Consider the following 17,831-nt stretch of genomic DNA (forward strand, 5'->3'; position numbering starts at 1 on the left):
GTTTCACAAGGTAAAACACCGTTTCTGAAGTTAAATACTACTTACTTTATTTAGGAAAGCTCTTTCTTATCTGAATTGTACAAAGACCATATAAAGTCTATGAAAGGTTCTCATACTCAGTGAGTTGACCTTGTTTGTATTCCTACCAATTGCTGTATATAAGGTAAAGGAAAACAGTTTGATTTTCTAAAAACCAAGTAGATAATGCTGCATAATTATACAATGCAAATATTTTTTTCAAGTGAGATTAATTAATAAGCGGCAGGACTTCAAAAGTTGCATACATTAGATTGCAGCTATTATTCCAGAGGTCTGTAACAGATGAACATTTTAAAACTCCAACATTAAGCATAAACCCTTAAGACTCAGTATCAGAGGAAACCCATGTTGCTGGTACCCACTGGGGCTCCTCCTGAGCCCTCTGAACTGCAGACAACAACTGGACACCTGCATCTTGCAAGTTGTCATTCACAATCACATGATCAAAAAACTGGCCAAATTGCATCTCCATTTTTTGGGCTAAGTCCTCCATCTCTTGTAGATCTTCATCCTTCGTGATAAGTAGAAAAATAAAGATAACACAAACTTTAATGAGACAAGTAGAAATAATACACAGTCTCTGCTTTCCATTCAGTTTCAAACTATAAAAAATTAGGTTAAATAAATGTCTTCTATTTTAAACAACAAAACTTATGTTTCTATCTTTAGTCTTACTACTGTCTCCTTGTCAAGGTCTTACAAAATTAAGCAATGGTTTGTAGACAGACCAGTCTTCTCAACTTCCCGTTTGGACTTAAAGTATCCTATAATAACAACATTATAATAAACGCTTGAACTCTCAAAGCATATACAACATAAAACCAAAAAAATTACCACTTAAATATAATTAAAATTTATACATACATTTCAAATAAACATTTAAATAGAATGTCATTGATAAGAAGGACATTATTTGGCATACACAAAATGCTCACTTTTTTTTTTTTTTTTTTTTTTTTTTTTTGTATTTTTCTGAAGCTGGAAACGGGGAGGCAGTCAGACTCCCGCATGCGCCCGACCGGGATTCACCCGGCATGCCCACCAGGGGGCGTCGCTCTGCCGCGACCAGAGCCACTCTAGCACCTGGGGCAGAGGCCACGGAGCCATCCCCAGCGCCCGGGCCATCCTTTGCTCCAAGGGAGCCTCAGCTGCAGGAGGGGAAGAGAGAGACAGAGAGGAAGGAGAGGGGGAGGGGTGGAGAAGCAGATGGGCGCTTCTCCTGTGTGCCCTGGCCGGGAATCGAACCCGGGACTTCTGCACGCCAGGCCGACGCTCTACCACTGAGCCAACTGACCAGAGCCAAAATGCTCACTTTTAACGTGAGGTTGGTATAACATGGTTCTATTGAATTAGGCATGCCTAAGTTTCTTCCTGATGACTCAATGCACCTATTAATATTGTCTACTGTGAAATGTTCATTCATGAAGGTCATTTGGCCTTGACTTGGCACTAAGGCATTAAATTCATGCTGTTATTTTCTTATTTGTCCTTAGCAATTAAAATAGTACAACTTGTTGCTGATGCAATCATATAAACGCAGGTGCTGAAAGCTTGTGGCAGTGCTCCTATACAAGGTGTCCACATTCATGATCCAGAAACAATTTTGTTACTTTCTTTAGCTAGCCATAAACATCAGAACATAATTTTAAAAGCCCATAGACTCAAACTCAGAGATTATATCCACTGAATCCAGTGTCTGAAATGCACATTGGAGAATCAGAACTTCACAAAGTAGTCATTGAATAAAAATAATGAAGATAAACTCATAGAGCCTGACCAGGCAGTGGCGCAGTGGATAGAGCATCAGACTGGGAATGGAGGACTCAGGTTCAAAACCCTGAGGTCTCCAGCTTGAGCACGGGCTCATCTGGTTTGAGCAAGCTTGAACCCAAGGTCGCTGGCTTGAGCAAGAGGACACTCAGTCTGCTGTAGCCCCCCCCCCCCCGGTCAAGGTACATATGAGAAAGCAATCAATGAGAAACTAAGGTGTTGCAATGAAGAATTAATACTTCTCATCTCTCTCCCAGTCTATCTGTCCCTAACTGTCCCTCTCTCTGTCAAAAAAAAAAGATAAACTAAAGATAATGAATAATATAAAGATACCTCATGCTCACTTCAGCAGTACATAGGCTAAGACTGGAACAATAAGGAGGTTAGCATAGCCCCTATGTAAAGAGAGCATGCAAATTTGTGACACATTCCACATTAATTTCATTTTGGCAAGACGATGAAGTTCTGGAGATATTTTTCATAATGTGAATATACTTAACACTACTGAACTTATACACTTAAAAATGGTTAAGATGGTAAATCTTGTATATTGCATTATTATTTTCTTTTTTTACCACACATGCACAAAAATAAATGGATGTAATATCTTAACAAAGGCAATGGTTATCTGGGTGTAAAAATTCATTGAGCTGTCCACTGAAGATTTATATACCTTGCTGAATATATATTATAATTTAAAGTATTTAAAGTGGACTTGATGAAAAATAAATATATAAAACAAGGGAGTCCCCTATTTTAGAGAGAGTTCACTGATTAATCCTACCTGGCTTGGCCTCTCTATTATTACCATCATCTTTAACAAAAATTTTTATGTCTAGAAATATATATATAGATACAGATGAGATATATTTACTAAAGCATTTTAAAGTAAATATTCAAATGATTTTGTAAATAAAATAATTCATTTTAAATATAAATATCAGTTTCTGTGTGCCTTTGCAAACTGTGGTTTGAGGGCCTTTTTATAGAGCCAGACCCAAAATAGAAGAAAAAATAAGAGTAGTATTATAGCAGTTACTAAACTTTATTTTAATATTTATAAATTATGTCCAGTAAAAATAAGTCATAAGAGCATTGTTCATTAGAAACAGAAATAATATTCCTTAACATAGAGATGCTGTGGAAAGAATACCATAATTTTTGACTAGGGAAAAAATACATTTCTCCATTTCTTCTGTGTCTTACCTTGAACTTCAGGTCCACAAAATAGTCTGTAATGATCTTGGCATTTTTCCGAGACTGTTTCATAGAATTTATATTAGATGGCTTTATAAATATGACATAGGGCTTCAGTTCATGGGTTCGAGCCACTTGAATACCCTACACAGAAAAATTAAGTACATATTTAAAAACAAAAGTCCTGATTTACTGGAGTCATCATGAATATTTTCCAAATTTCTAAAACCAGAAATTAGAAGTTATTTTTAGCCAGAGTAGATTCTCATGCGCCCAAAGTTCTCAACTCTAAAAATATTTTAATAATTAAGAGATGGAGTTCTAGAATCAAAAGTTACTTCAAATCCTAACTCTTCCTCTTACTAGCCATGTCACCCTTATTGAAATATGAGAATAGAATATGACCTCAAGGGACAAAGACAGATTCTCAAGGAGGACCAGCTCTTGCCATTGATACTACTGACATCTTCACACTGACCACCAGCTTTGACCCAAGTAAGAACAAATTTTTGTCCTCTAATTCTCTTTAGCACACAAGGTATATTTTTAAATGTCTATAGAAAATGCAAAGAAAATACAAGGATTATAAAAACTGAACCTACACTTAGTATGTTCTTCTTTTTTTAGAAAGAGATTCCGTTTTGGTTTTATTTTTACTTTTTAATTCGGAAAACAGAAGCTTTAAATTTTATCACAGATGTTTTTTGGGAAAAGCAGTATAAAATACATCATTGAGATTACCTTATTCTGTAATTATTTAAAAGTCCACAATAATACTTTACCTGAGTGTGACAGAATCATCTTAAAACTACCTAATACTTGCTTAACTGAACATATATATTTTATGGTCAAACTAACCTTAATTACAATTTATTTGCATTTATTTATGACTTAAAGTAACATTTTCCACAATCATGTAATCTTAAATGCTTAGGAATCCAAGAAAGACGAAAACAGCACTGTCATTTCTGGTGAATTCACTCAAAGCATTTAAGAACCTAGCAACAATCAACACCAGGAGTCAAGTTAAACCTTTTGGCATTTAATTATTACAAAAGGCAACACATCAGGTACTGGGATTTAAACTACACTTAAGTCCTGAATTGCTAAAACTCTCCTGCCAATCCTCCATGCCTAACCACCACGTAATTTATGTCAAGTGGAGACAGTTTTTGGAGAACCACGGGACTCTGGGCCTCGAGGGTGCTTTTCCTGATTCTGTATGGGGCAGCCTCGTACATTGCCCCATCACTGACAGTGCCAAGACTCACTACTCCTACTTCTGCCTCCCTAGGACACTTGTCAAAGGAAGACTTTACTTCCACAATTTTTATTTTACAGGGTCAAAGAATCACTTATGCTTTCCTTTGAACATAAAACATGCTTGCTTTTTCTTTAAAAAGTATTCTTGTAACTGTGAAGACAGTGTCTCCATGGCCTCAGATCTGAGGGGTTCTGGTGGGAATAAGAGCCTCGAATCTCTGCTAGCAACTAGTTACCTCTGTCACTCTGCCTGCACTGCACCTGCCCACTGGGCAGGGACCTGCCCAAGGTCCAGCATGCCACCAGAAAGAGGCACCTGGCAGACACAGATCTATAGTCCTGGGCTCTCAGGCTTTCCCGCTGCGGGTTGGTGGGGAGGGGTAGGGTCTGTTTCTGAAGCTCTCTAGCTTCTAAAGGTTACACCCACCCATGCTTGACCGGAACTCATTTGAGTAAGTTTCTGTTCCTTGGAACCTGGAGAAGCTTGCCTGTACTAGTCTTGAGGATCTTAGCAGGTAAATTTAGAAAGCTGCCAAGAAGGGCTCTGGTTAGTATCTCTTGTACATTGTAATTACTGGTTGTGGGTCCCAAGCTACTGTTGAAAATAGAACCTTTCTATCTGCTCAAGGATCCAGTAAACAAGGTATGTGGGCTCCAGGCCAACATCGTGGGACAGCAAGGTCCCAACATCTCCGAGTGTGCCTCACGACACCCCTACATTTGCAAAGGCCCCTTATTCACAGTACACCACATGTGCTATTTAGTTGTCCCAGAGGTTATAAATACATCACACTTTTCAAGTCCTTCCTTTGCCACCAGAGTTAGTGACGTGTAACATAACATATCTTTAACAGTCTGGAACAATGTAGTGAGCCCACACACACACCTCCTTCTATACCATGCACACTGAAATTCACCTTCTTCAAAACAAACGTCCTTTCAAAAAACTATCCATTTGTCTTTTGCTGTTACTATGGAAAGTCACCGTCAAAATCTTTTAAGAATTGATACATGCCTGACCTGTGGTGGCGCAGTGGATAAAGCGTCGACCTGGAAATGCTGAGGTTGCCGGTTCGAAACCCTGGGCTTGCCTGGTCAAGGCACATATGGGAGTTGATGCTTCCAGCCCCTCCCCACCTTCTCTCTCTCTCTCTCTCTCTTTCCTCTCTCTTTCTCTCTCTCTCTCCCTTTCTCTCTCCTCTCTAAAATGAATTAAAAAAATTAAAAAAAAAAAGAATTGAGACACACAAAAAAAAATTAGAATAAATACCATTGGAAATTGCTGTTTATTTCAGCATCACTTTTCCCAGGGAGAAGATGACCTTGAAGTCAGTCAGTAAATTCGAGAGGATGAGAGGAAGGATTAAAAGCTACGAAATAGCCCTGGCCGGTTGGCTCAGCGCTAGAGCATCGGCCTGGCGTGCGGGGGACCGGGGTTCGATTCCCGGCCAGGGCACACAGGAGAAGCACCCATTTGCTTCTCCACCCCCACCCCCTCCTTCCTCTCTGTCTCTCTCGTCCCCTCCCGCAGCCAAGGCTCCATTGGAGCAAAGATGGCCCGGGCGCTGGGGATGGCTCCTTGGCCTCTGCCCCAGGCGCTAGAGTGGCTCTGGTCACAGCAGAGCGACGCCCCGGAGGGGCAGAGCATCGCCCCCTGGTGGGCAGAGCGTCGCCCCTGGTGGGCGTGCCGGGTGGATCCCGGTCGGGCGCATGCGGGAGTCTGTCTGACTGTCTCTCCCCTTTTCCAGCTTCAGAAAAAAAAAGTACAAAAAAAAAAAAAGCTATGAAACAGCTCATGCCTCTGGGCTCACCCACAATGAAGTATTTCACTGCAAACTCACCTGGGGCTCTAAGTCCATGACACAGATCTTCCCTTCATCGAGAACCGCTTGCACGGCATCCACACTGGTACCATAGAAGTGGCCCTTGTACTCACCATACTCGAGCATCCTGCAAGGGTGGGACAAAGAAAACACTCTTTCTACAAACAAAATATTATTGGTAGTAACATGAAGATAAACTCCAATGGGATGAAAAAAAAAATATTGTACTTTGCTAGCACAAAAATAATTAGGGGTAGTGAGGTATGATATATAACGTATCTTTAACAGTCTGGAAAGGTGCAGTGAGCACTGAAATTCACCTTCCCAAAAACAAATGTCCTTTCAAAAGACCATCCACTTGGCCCTGGCCGGTTGGCTCAGTGGTAGAGCGTCGGCCTGGCATGTAGAAGTCCCAGGTTCGATTCCCGGCCAGGGCACACAGGAGAAGCGCCCATTTGCTTCTCCACCCCTCCCCCTCTCCTTCCTCTCTGTCTCTCTCTTCCCCTCCTGCAGCCGAGGCTCCATTGGAGCAAAGATGGCCCGGGCCCTGGGGATGGCTCCTTGGCCTCTGCCCCAGGCGGTAGAGCTACGCCCCAGAGGGGCAGAGCATCCCCCGCTGGTGGGCAGAGAGTCGCCCCCTGGTGGGCGTGCCGGGTGGATCCCAGTCGGGGGCATGTGGGAGTCTGTCTGTCTCTCCCGGTTTCTAGCTTCAGAAAAATACAAAAAATAAATAAATAAATAAAAAATAAATAAATAAAAAAGACCATCCACTTGTCTTTTGCTGTTACTATGGAAAGTCACCATCAAATCTCTTAAGATTTTTGACAGGAAAAAGTATTAGGAGTTCTAGGACTTAATGCTTCTCTAAATTCTCTAAAATTTTCACTGTGTTTCTGCTCCCTCTCTGAATCCTATGATTGGTGTACTAGTATATCAACTTACATTTTATTGTTTAATTCTTGAAAAACAAAAATAAATTCCCTCAGAAGGTTTGGACAACGCATAAAAACAGGGAATCTATTTTGAATGTAAAACAACCAGAAGTGAGAATCAGATTCTGAATGTCTAGCTTACCTATGACCATTCATGAGGCTTTCAAATGTTTCTTTGGACACATAGTGATACTCGCGTCCATCCATTTCATAACTCTTTTTGGAACGAGTAGTGTCTGTCAAAAAAGGGAATTAAAAAAAAGATTTTAGAGTCTTCAAAAATGTTTTTATTTATTATCAACATGCATTTGGATAATGTCCAATCAAAATAAGTGAATGAATATATAAACAGGTCAATAAATAAAATGCTAGAACCAAAAAGATGGAGTTTGAATTGATGATAAGAAATCAGTTCTCATATAAAAATTATTCCATCTTTAACCCTTTATTTAATGATCATGGTGTGGACAAGAAGGCCCTAAGGGAACACCTGCTCTAACTTCTAAATAAGCACTACTGAATTATGTATGAGCCCTAAGGTGCCTAAGGCTCCCAGGTAGCAAGCAATACCAGCAATACCTTATGTTTAGGTAGTGCATTTCACAAGACCTCATTTCATCTCTCACACTCTTAGCTAGTAAAATGTTATTGCCATAGTTAACTGAAGATTTTAGAGTATAACTAACTTGCTCATATACATGGACTAATGAAAAGCAAAGTTGAAAACAAGAACATAGGTGTTCTGACTCTTCCCAGACTAATCTTTTCAACTACCTCGGATTGTCTTAGATTTGAAATGGAGAAAGCCGAAGACAGTCTGCAGTCTTGCCCAGATACATTAACATACAAGTGAAATGGTGATGAGTTTTGGGGATCTCTAGAAGGGAAAGATTGGTGGAGCCTGAATTCAGTCTGAATTGCTCATATGACCGCTTTAACTATAGAGTCTTCAACCTAAGTAGAACCTGGTATAGAACATTGGAGTTCACCGAATACCTAAAAGTGATTTATAGTCTGCTCATGCATTTATTCAACTAACATGTGCTGAGTGTCTATGTTTCAGATATCATGCTAGATTCTTAGAACACAAAGATTAATGAGGCACTGTTCCAACTCTGTGTCCTATAGATGCTGCAAAGCCAGTCTTTTCATCTGTGTTGCAACAAATTCTTATTCATAAAAAAGTGTGTACTTGCATTTGACAAAGTTTAAGGATGAAATAGATCAACACCTGATCTATAGTAGGAGCTTCAAACAGGTTCTAAATATAGAAAGAGTTATGGACATTCAAGAGGCTCTAAAAGCAAACATTACCTGGCGGTCATTTTTGTTTTGTTCTTTTCTTTATTCACGCCTCCCTTCAGATCCTTAGAGTTCCTACAATTCTGCCACTTCTTCCATAGCTTTATACTAAAAAAATTCTACTAAAACACTTATAGATCTCAGGTGATAGTAAATTTGTTAATAGAAACCTAAGATGACCCCTTCTCCTTGGCTTCCATTGGGTTATATTTTACATAGTATGTTAAAGTCTGTGAATTGGTGCATGACCTGAGGTATTCATTTTAAACTTAGAACTGTTCGATCTATTTAAAAGGCAAAATATGAGCAACACTTTCTCACTTTGAATGAAGTAACTTTTTTTCATTGTCTGTCATTGCCCTTCTGTGGAGCAAGATCTTCCCCTGTCCCTTGATAAAAACTTAGCTGTTCCCATGACTCTTCTGATTAATCTTGGGTCCAAAAAAAAAAAAAAGTCCACCATTATTTATATGACAAAACTCCATCTCAATTGAATAATTAAATTCCATTCCCATGTATGATACTAATTAAAATTATGAAACTTCACTTATATTTTAGGCTTCTCCACCCCACATCCTGCTCAGGCTTGCCGCATTCAGGGAGCCTGACGTGAGGAAAGGAAATCAATTCACTCCTCTTCCCTTCACAGCGTTCCCACTGCTCCTCCCCCAGTTCTCTAACTCTCCAGGGCCAGAGCACAGACAGAGAGAAGAGGAAGCAGAGCAGGAAAATTCTCACTAAACTGATGCTGGCTGCTAGTGGCTCCTTTACACTTAGCAGATGTTTACATTTGGCTCTTTCTTTCCTGGAAGATGTTTGGGTTATTTTGCAAACCTGACCACCACCGCTCTACCCCTGCTGAGTATCTCAAATCCAGCCCTGTTCCAGCTAGTCATCTGTGATTTCTTCCACACTCTGATGCATCTGGGGCTCTGCTTTTGGCCTTTTTCTGCTGAGATTTCCCCTTGGGCAGAAACTAAGACAACCCTAGGTGACTTTCTCCCACGTTTCCACCCAGATCTAGTCCTTGGGAAACATCACAACACTTTTGCTCTGACAGACTCTAAAAGGGCAGCTACTCCCCAAACTACAGCCACTGGTCAGTTCCTTTAAGCTATCATTATTTAAATTTTTGTAGGTATAGTTTGACACCTAAATTGCAGGAAACACATATTAAGCTTTTTAAGGGGTTTCCTTAATATCTTCTGTCTTACCTTGAGGAGAAGAGGAAGCTCCGTGAGCTCTTCCCTCCAAGTTTGTTATAATCATATTTATATAACATTATATGTGCATATATTATAATTTTTAATAAAAAAATAGAGTCAAGCACAGTGCCAGGAAGACTGAGTACTGAATGACTGTTAGCTATTATTATTAAATATTAGTGTTCCTAGAAGGTCATTTATATGATTGTTAAGAAATAGAAAAACACAAAGACAAAAACAAAATGTCACCTTCTAAAAACCTACTTAGCTACATGTTAGTAAATAATTTTCCTCTATTAAAATATAGTTAAAAATTTTAAGAACTATCCCATGTGTCTTATATTTTCACAACAAAGATGTGATGACAGAGCTCAGTGCAACTGTAGACACAAAGAAAGTTTTCCTAAAACATGAACTGTAATGAAAGAAAAACTAAACATACGCGGCACAGCACTTTGAAAATGGTGAGGATTACGTTCAATAAGTTGTCTTCTCAGTGCATTCACTCCAACACCGGAAGGTCCTAATACAAAAAGTCACAAACAAAAACCCATTAGATGTGGACAAACATAATTATGTGGTGAAAGCATCATCTCAGTCCTTCTACTGAAGAAACCCAAGAGCCAATGTTCTTAGGGAAATTACTTAGCTTTCCGTCTCAGGAATTGGAACAACCCCAGGAGACTTGGGAATTTTCCTGGTGACCTGTGGAGAAACCCACACTTCTTCAACATTCAGAAATGAGGTGGGGAATCACCAGAACCCGTTTCCCCAGCAAATTCCTCCTAATGTGCGACCCTGTGCGAATTCCCTGGCTTCATTTTAGATTAGAGGAGATAACCTACCTTTCTTCTTCAAGTGAAGTCTGTATCATATTACAACCCAGCTCCACAATGAGGAGACCCGTGACTTGACAGGAGTCAGGGGCAACACTTCCTCACAGGCCACTGAGTCAAGACCCCATGTGCCGCTGGAGGCAGGGCTGACTTCACGGGCACAGAAGCCAGGCAGTTACACAGGGAGTGTGCTTAGGATACTGAACTGGGTTAAATGCTCTTCTTTAGCCGCACTGGAATTTTTGTCGTTTTTTGAAGGAACCTTTGCACTTTCATTTTGCACTGTGCCCTGTAAATTCTGTCGCTGATCCTGGCTGTAAGGCATGTCGTTTGCTATAGGGGACCTGCCTTGGTCACAGCTGGACTACACAGAGAAGACGCAGTAAGACGGAGGTTATCGCCCCTGCAGGGCCTGGCTTGGTGGAGATCTGGAGATGGTGGTCACAAGTGCAGGTCACCAAGCACTGTGTTCGTCTTTTCCTGTAGCACCAACAGTACAACCCAGGAGATTTTTGACAGTTTTCTAAAGGAGGTAGTTGCCAATATCTTAGAAAAATGGATCTTAAGGATGTTTTTTTCTTATACACACTAATGATCCAGTGGGAGAGAACACTCATCTACGCTTATAGGAAAAAAATTTTAAACAAGCAAAGTAAAAACAAATAAAACTCAGTTATAACTTCATCACAAAACAGACTGCTATTATATAAATTTAAATACACTACAGCGTAGCACATTCCATTGTAGACAATAAAAGCATGACACAACCATGTTTTATTTGTAAACACAGGGATATAAAACAGGCTTTGTCTTTTTAACGGTGTGTACGACAGTCCACAAAGAGTTCTACTTTTACCACTACTCCCAAAGCAAGGCTATTGAATCAGAAAGGGAAGGCTGGCTGTGGACGGAGATGCACTGCCTGCAGGACGTACCCACGAGCACGATGAGGCGGTGCTTGTCGGAAGGGCGCCGCTGGTACCTCACCACCTCCTCATAAGGGGCACCCACCGCGCCGGGGCAGCTGTACACGTTGGCACGCAGCTGGCTGAGGGACGACTTCCTGCGACAAAGGCGCATGCTGCGGCGGAAACCAGCTGGGAGGGTGGAAGTGCACAGAACGTCAGACCCAGGGCAGGAGACATTCCTTCCCACTTCCAGCCCAGTGGAGCACGCCCTGACTGAGATCCCAGAGTGTCAATTAACACAGTCCTGTCTGACCCTAGAAGACAGGAAGCAATCTGAAGGAAAACAGCAAAATGCCCCAGATGTTACCTCCAAGTGGCACCTCGAGCCCATAATGTGCCAAGCATTGTACCACGTGCTGGGCATATAGTGATCAAGTAAGCCAAGCCCATTTCCTCCTGAAATTCACATTTTATGGAAGAGGAGAGACAAAAATCAGCACCACTAAAGCAAGTAAGTGCTCAGAAGAAGGATCAGCAGATGGTTGATAAGGTGCTTCTTCAGGTACGGGGTTAGGTTAAGTGTCTGGAAAGCTGACAGTGAGCAGGTGTCTGGATGAAGCGATGGAGCCAGCTAAAGAGGCATGGGGAGGGGGGGAGCAGTCCAGGCTGAGGGAACAGCCACTGAAAGTTGCAGACGGAGGGTGCGCTTGAAGCGCATGCGATAGAGCCCGGAGGCCTGTGTAGTGGTGGGCAGTGAGCAGTAGGGCAAGTAGCGCAAGGGGGTTGAAGAGGAAACTGGGGAGGTCACACAGGCCTCAGCCCAGGGTCGGACTGTGGTCAAGGGGGATGCAAAGTTATTAGATGGTCAAGAGGTGGGTGTGCCATGATCTGATTGTGTCTGAAGAATTCCTCTGGTTGCTGAAGGGGGGGGGGTGTAAATTGTAGGCAGAGTAGGTACAGGCTCAGGGGACAGCAGTTAGGGGGCTACTCCCAAAGGAGGGGGCCAGTGACTCAGGCCAGGGAGAAACAGTGGAGCAGGCTTGTCACTCACATTCCCCAGATGGAAACACTAAGACACAGGCAGTTTGGGTGCTTGCTCACGACTGTGTGACAGTGTCAGAGTTGGCCATTTTAGTTGTGATCGCCAAACTCCTAGAGTCCTGCTTAATCTATGTCCCGAACCACAGGGCTTTCTAATAGATACCCAGGTCCTCAGTAGAAGAGCTAGCGACTATACATGCATATCACAAACAAACACACATATCTATATTTGTATCTATGAATGTTGAAAACCGTGAGTTCACACCAACATCTATGATGCCAATTCAACACTATAGGATTCATTATAGCATGACTCCACCCCTGCTGTTCCTTCCATATGTGTAACTCCTTTCTCTAACAAAGGAAAGCAGCTCTTATTATCCTCAGTACATTTATTTATTGTATTAATAAAGAGCACTGTGCAGAGTGGGGACAGACAGTGTCAGAAGCCTGGCAGGAAGTGTCAGAGCCCAAGCTGGAAGAGAAGGGCATCTCTGTAGAGGCTGTGACGACCCAAGGGCCGGCAGCTGCACTCTGCACTTTCCTCTGGCTCTGACAACCTGCACCGGGCTGCCATCGTCCCTGCTCCCCTGTGTAGATGCTCCGGCTCTGATGCCCAACCCCGCCTGCTTCTTCCCCACCTTTGTGCAGATGCCTACCCTGTTCAGCCTACCTATGGCTTTGACAGTGAAGTCTTCTGGAATGGATGCAGAAAGGTAGTGCAGTGATTTTTTTAAAATCCCCCAATGATGCCAATGTGCAACCAGGTCTGGGAACTAACATTCTACTTTATAGACCCTGCGCCCCTGCCGTCCCACACTGTCACACAGAGGAGAAAGCCCACTGCAGTTTTTAATGAGCAGTCCCTAGTCCTGCAGAAAGCTCTGGCCAGTTGACAGATTATGAAAAGGTGGCCATAAAAACTAAGTTAGTAAAGAATCTGTCTAGTTAGAGTAAGATAAATATGTTATGGAACAGTTTGGATGAAAATAAAATATTTATATTTGATAAATAATAAATATCCAGTAGAAACCAGATGAATGATCAAACCAGAACATGAACAAGTCTGGAAATGTCCATCAGCAAAACAAGCTTTCAGCAGAATGTCAGGCTGGTATGAATATAACTCAGGAAGTGACAGAGACCTACCTCTTAGGAATCAATACCTACCAATAAAGAACTTCTGACCATAGCCAACAAATTCCTCCTTGTCTGCAGCACAGGGAATGGCAGGAGCAGTGGAAGAGGAGAAGTTTACTTAGAACAGATGCAGGAAAGTATCTCCAAATCTTCAGTGACACTATTTCCTCAGCTGGCAGCATACCTATGTTAGCCCTAGCTGGCAGCATACCTATGTTAGCCCTGAGCAACTTACTGAAGTCCTAAGCACTTTCCGTCCCATAGTGTGCACCAAGCTATATGGAGACACTCTTCAGAATCTTAGCAATAAACTGTATATATTCTCTCTAGTATAGTGGGGAACAAAAACTTATTTTTGGCTCATGTAAACTTATAAGAAAGATGTTGAGTCATTGTAAAAACATATAGAAATTGGGTATATGTACATTTTTAAACATACTCAAAGTAAACTGATTTTTTTGAAAAAAATAGATAAATTGTCTTTGGCTTTAACTTGTAGATATTGGTTTCTGCAGGTCCTATAATTAACCTCTTTGTTAGAGATGGGTTTTATTTTATCCCTTATAAAATGGTTTTCTGTCTAATAGTATTTTCTCTATAGCTGCCAATTATTTCTAACTGTCCAAGAATGTGAGAAGCAAAAATGAGGAAGACTGTGTCTGGCGGCTCTGAAACTCCTGTCTCTGCTTTCACTGGAATCTTGGAAAAATTGTTATAAATTCCAGAAAAAAATAAAATAAAAATATCATTTTCAAATTGCTTTTTACTAACACATGTTACTCTTCACTTATCCCAGTCTGTTGTGATCACTGGAAAAATACATAAAGAGCATTTACTTGTTCATAGAATGAACTGATACATATAATCTTTTTCTCTTATATTTTTACTTTGTTGTTGTTGTTTTTTTAAATACTCATTTTAAAATATAAGGAAAACAGACCAATATCAATCCTATCTCTGGTAAGTAAGCACATTTTTCTAACTGATATATGTCAGCAAGTTTGAAAGGAAATGTTTACTTACCAATATAATCATCAAGCTGCATTTCTTTCATTGGTTATTTAAAAGTATTTTCTATGAAATGGAGTATTTCACCACTGACTTCACCCTTAAAACATCATGTATCTTAAAATTTATTCTGTCAAGCATTCACTTTGAAGCACTGAAAGATCTTAAGCATAGCTTTATTTGGCTTACCCAGGAAATAAAAACAATTACCTTCTGAAAGTTCCTCTGGATATTTGAGTAAGCATTAAAAAAACATAAAAAAGTTTAACCTTTGAGAAGATCAAGGCACTCTCTAGCTTATTTACTATCAATATGGAGTAGACAGATGTGTGGAATAAATTATTTAGTAATTGCAAGACGATGTCTTTATTCTATTCAAATGTCTCTCTCTATAACGGCTGTCTTATAAACCACCAGCTTTTCATGTTAGTCTTGTGAAAACTGACATCACTATTGTGTATTAAAGAACTACTCACTTATATTTGTAGTGAGTTTTGTTCAGCAGGAAATTCAAAACATTATGCAGGACAGTATCTGCAGCATGTCTAGCATTCCTGATTCCTACCAATTAAAGCCCTTTGGTGTTTCAAAATGACCATAATGATTAAGGTGAAATTTGTAACTCCCAGTTATACTGTTGATGAATTTAAACAATTGTTGTATTATATTCCTAAATATGTGTTTAAATTACACCAAAATCTGAAATACCATATACATTTTAAAATCAGTACCAGATACTCATTCTTTACTTACCAGATTCAAATGTTTCTTCATCTATGGTTTTCCATGGAGGCAAGAAAACAAAAGTGTCATATTACTAGCCATCCTGAGTCTGTATTTTATCAGTATCATTCCCTGAGCCTAAGCTTCCTACACACACCAACTTATTGAATAAAATTTTTTTTCCCTAAATCAAGACCAAGTCAACGATGTCTCTATGGCATATGTAAATCTTAAATGAGATGTGTGGTGTGAAGTAGTTGGGCCATGATGACAAGCAGGGGTGCAGCAAAAGCTTTAACTAAGTGAATAAAGTAATGAAATAGAAGAGAAGAGAGCAAATAAGTATAAAACAGTCTCAGAAGGAAGGGAAAGGTGGAACCTTGCGGGAAGCTCCTGGAGCTTGTTGGATACTGCAGAGCTTTGCTGCTAGAGGGCCCGCGGATGACAGAGGGATGCCCCAGCCTGAAGATTGGGGGCTGCATACGCCAGGGAAACGAGGCAAGGAGAGAAAGTATATGAATGGTTTGATTGAGTAGGCTTGTGTAGGTGACTGAGAAAGATTTGATAAAACCCAACTTTTTCATCAGTTGAAACATTCTTGGTAGTGTTTCAAAGAGATACTAAGGATTAAGAAACTAGATTTTACAGAAAGAGCAACTTAAAATATATAGCAAAGTTACCAATGCACACATCCAGGCAATACTATATCTAAGGTATACTCATACATGTGAAACAAAATATTTATAAAGCTATTCGTTGTAGCATTGTTTATAATTTAAAAAGACTGGACATATTCAGACATCTACCAATAAGTGATTGTATAAATGCACAATATCTTATTTAGCCAATAATTGTTTTAAAAATATGAGGTGGCTTTTTATGTACTAAAATGGAATCATCTCCAAGATAAATAATGTCAAGTAAAAAAGTCAGGAACAGAATAGTTTGTGTAGCATACCATCAAAGCATATTTGTACTTGTTTTTTATTATTAAATTTTTTAATTAATTTTAAATTGAGAAATAGACATTAATTATTTTGTTCCACTTAATTATACATTCATTCGTTGATTCTTGTATGTACCCTAGCCAGAAATTGAAACTGCAACCTTGGTGTATCAGATGTCACTCTAACCAACTGACATACTGGGTCAGGGCTTTGTTTTGTTTTTTTTAAGGTGAGGTTGAAAGTGGAGAAAGAAGAAAAACTATACATCACTGCTTTCATATGCACAAAATACATCTCTATGGATCATGGAAGATTATTGACTCAAGAAAGAAAACTGAGTAAAGTAGTGAAGAAAGAGAGGAAGTTTTTAATGAATATAGTTTTGTAGCTTTTGAATTTGAACTATGTGAATGTATTGCCTAATAAAAAATTTGAATACAAATTGTAGAAAGGAAATGAATATTACTGCAAATTTAAAAAAACAATGTGTACCTGAAAAAATAAATATTAATATCAGCATTATTCTGTAGTTATTCTAGGAAGTATTTGTGAATCTTTAAAATACCCACTACTTAAAGATTTTATATTTTTATTCAGTTCCTAAAAACTAGATTAGCTTATTGTTAAAAAGAAGACCACAGTCCCAAAATGGAGTCACTTATGCTAAGCCCCACATCACTATACTGAGACTTATCTTAATTATAATTTGTCCTCTCCTGCCTCATAGACCCTTGCCATCCCCTAAAGGAAAGTGACCTTGCTAAAACCAATCTCCTTGTTGCTAGTATAATTTCCTTGTTTCTTCTCCCTTTGCCTATAGAATTCTGGCTTTGGTTTTGTACAGCTGTTCCGAGCTCCTTTCTGTTTGCTAGATGGGATGCTGACCAATTCATGAATTGCTAAATAAAGCCAATAAAACATACTCAGTGGGAGTTTGTTTTTTAGCACTATAAAGTCTAGACAAATTCACATATCAGACCAAAGTCTCTCCAGCTAGTCTCCCAACAAAATCCAAGTGATTCTTGAGCCAGTCTTAGCTCTGCCACTACAAATCTTTTCCCAATTTATCCCCCCCAAAAATTAATAAAGAAATATAAAAATTTTTATATGCTTCTCAAATTTGAAACTTGCTACTATTTATCTATATTAGAATCTACCAGAAGATGGTATCGAACAATAACAAAATATACTTTTTGGTTTTTAAAAATTTGATCTCACTATTTTATAGTATTTCACAAAGATCATGGTGGTTTCCAGATGTTCCAGCTGAATGTTACTGAATAAAAACCCGAGTGTTACTCAGTGTTGCTGTGGTCATTTTTAAGATTCTGATTTGTAGAAGGTGGGTTTGGACCTGGAGACATTCCCACAGCTGTCCTTTCCTTCCAAGTGTCAGAACCACAGGAGAAGGGTAGGGTGGGGGGCTGCATTTTACACATTGCTTCCAGAGGAAACTACGTGTGGCCCTTTAGGCTGGCTCTGCTTAAAGATAATCTATATCTATAGCTGAGGTGCTTCATATTTCTTCTGCTGGTAAATCTATCAGGAGGAAATGTTACCTCCTTCCACACATTTCTCATCAATCTTCATGTCGTCGTCTATTAAAGAGCATAGAAAGAGAAGAGAACTTAAAATGTTTTAGTGTCACAAACAAAATTCACTATATGTAGGCTTATGTCAATAAAACACAGACCACC

The 17,831-nt window shown here is 39.8% G+C and overlaps 1 protein-coding gene across 5 annotated transcripts in view; it reads right to left on the minus strand.

The window, feature by feature from the left end:
- Positions 1 to 21: 21 nt before the first annotated feature.
- The window catches only part of MPP4 (MAGUK p55 scaffold protein 4), a 44,701-nt gene continuing 26,891 nt past the window's right edge, over positions 22 to 17,831 (minus strand). For 4 of the 5 annotated variants that reach the window (XM_066345894.1, XM_066345896.1, XM_066345895.1 and 1 more), the window contains exons 13-22: positions 17,694 to 17,732; positions 15,218 to 15,238; positions 14,675 to 14,689; positions 13,487 to 13,528; positions 11,303 to 11,464; positions 9,974 to 10,054; positions 7,167 to 7,260; positions 6,111 to 6,219; positions 3,016 to 3,150; positions 22 to 550 (exon numbers count right to left, since the gene is read on the minus strand). In XM_066345894.1, coding sequence (XP_066201991.1) covers positions 359 to 550; positions 3,016 to 3,150; positions 6,111 to 6,219; positions 7,167 to 7,260; positions 9,974 to 10,054; positions 11,303 to 11,464; positions 13,487 to 13,528; positions 14,675 to 14,689; positions 15,218 to 15,238; positions 17,694 to 17,732 — 890 coding nt within the window. In that variant the 3' untranslated portion in view covers positions 22 to 358. The remainder of the gene's footprint in view (positions 551 to 3,015; positions 3,151 to 6,110; positions 6,220 to 7,166; positions 7,261 to 9,973; positions 10,055 to 11,302; positions 11,465 to 13,486; positions 13,529 to 14,674; positions 14,690 to 15,217; positions 15,239 to 17,693; positions 17,733 to 17,831) is intronic. The other variant, XM_066345897.1, reaches the window with a different exon arrangement.

The sequence above is a fragment of the Saccopteryx leptura genome, chromosome 7 (genome assembly GCF_036850995.1).
Source record: "Saccopteryx leptura isolate mSacLep1 chromosome 7, mSacLep1_pri_phased_curated, whole genome shotgun sequence".
In the NCBI taxonomy this organism is placed as follows: Eukaryota; Metazoa; Chordata; class Mammalia; order Chiroptera; family Emballonuridae; genus Saccopteryx; species Saccopteryx leptura.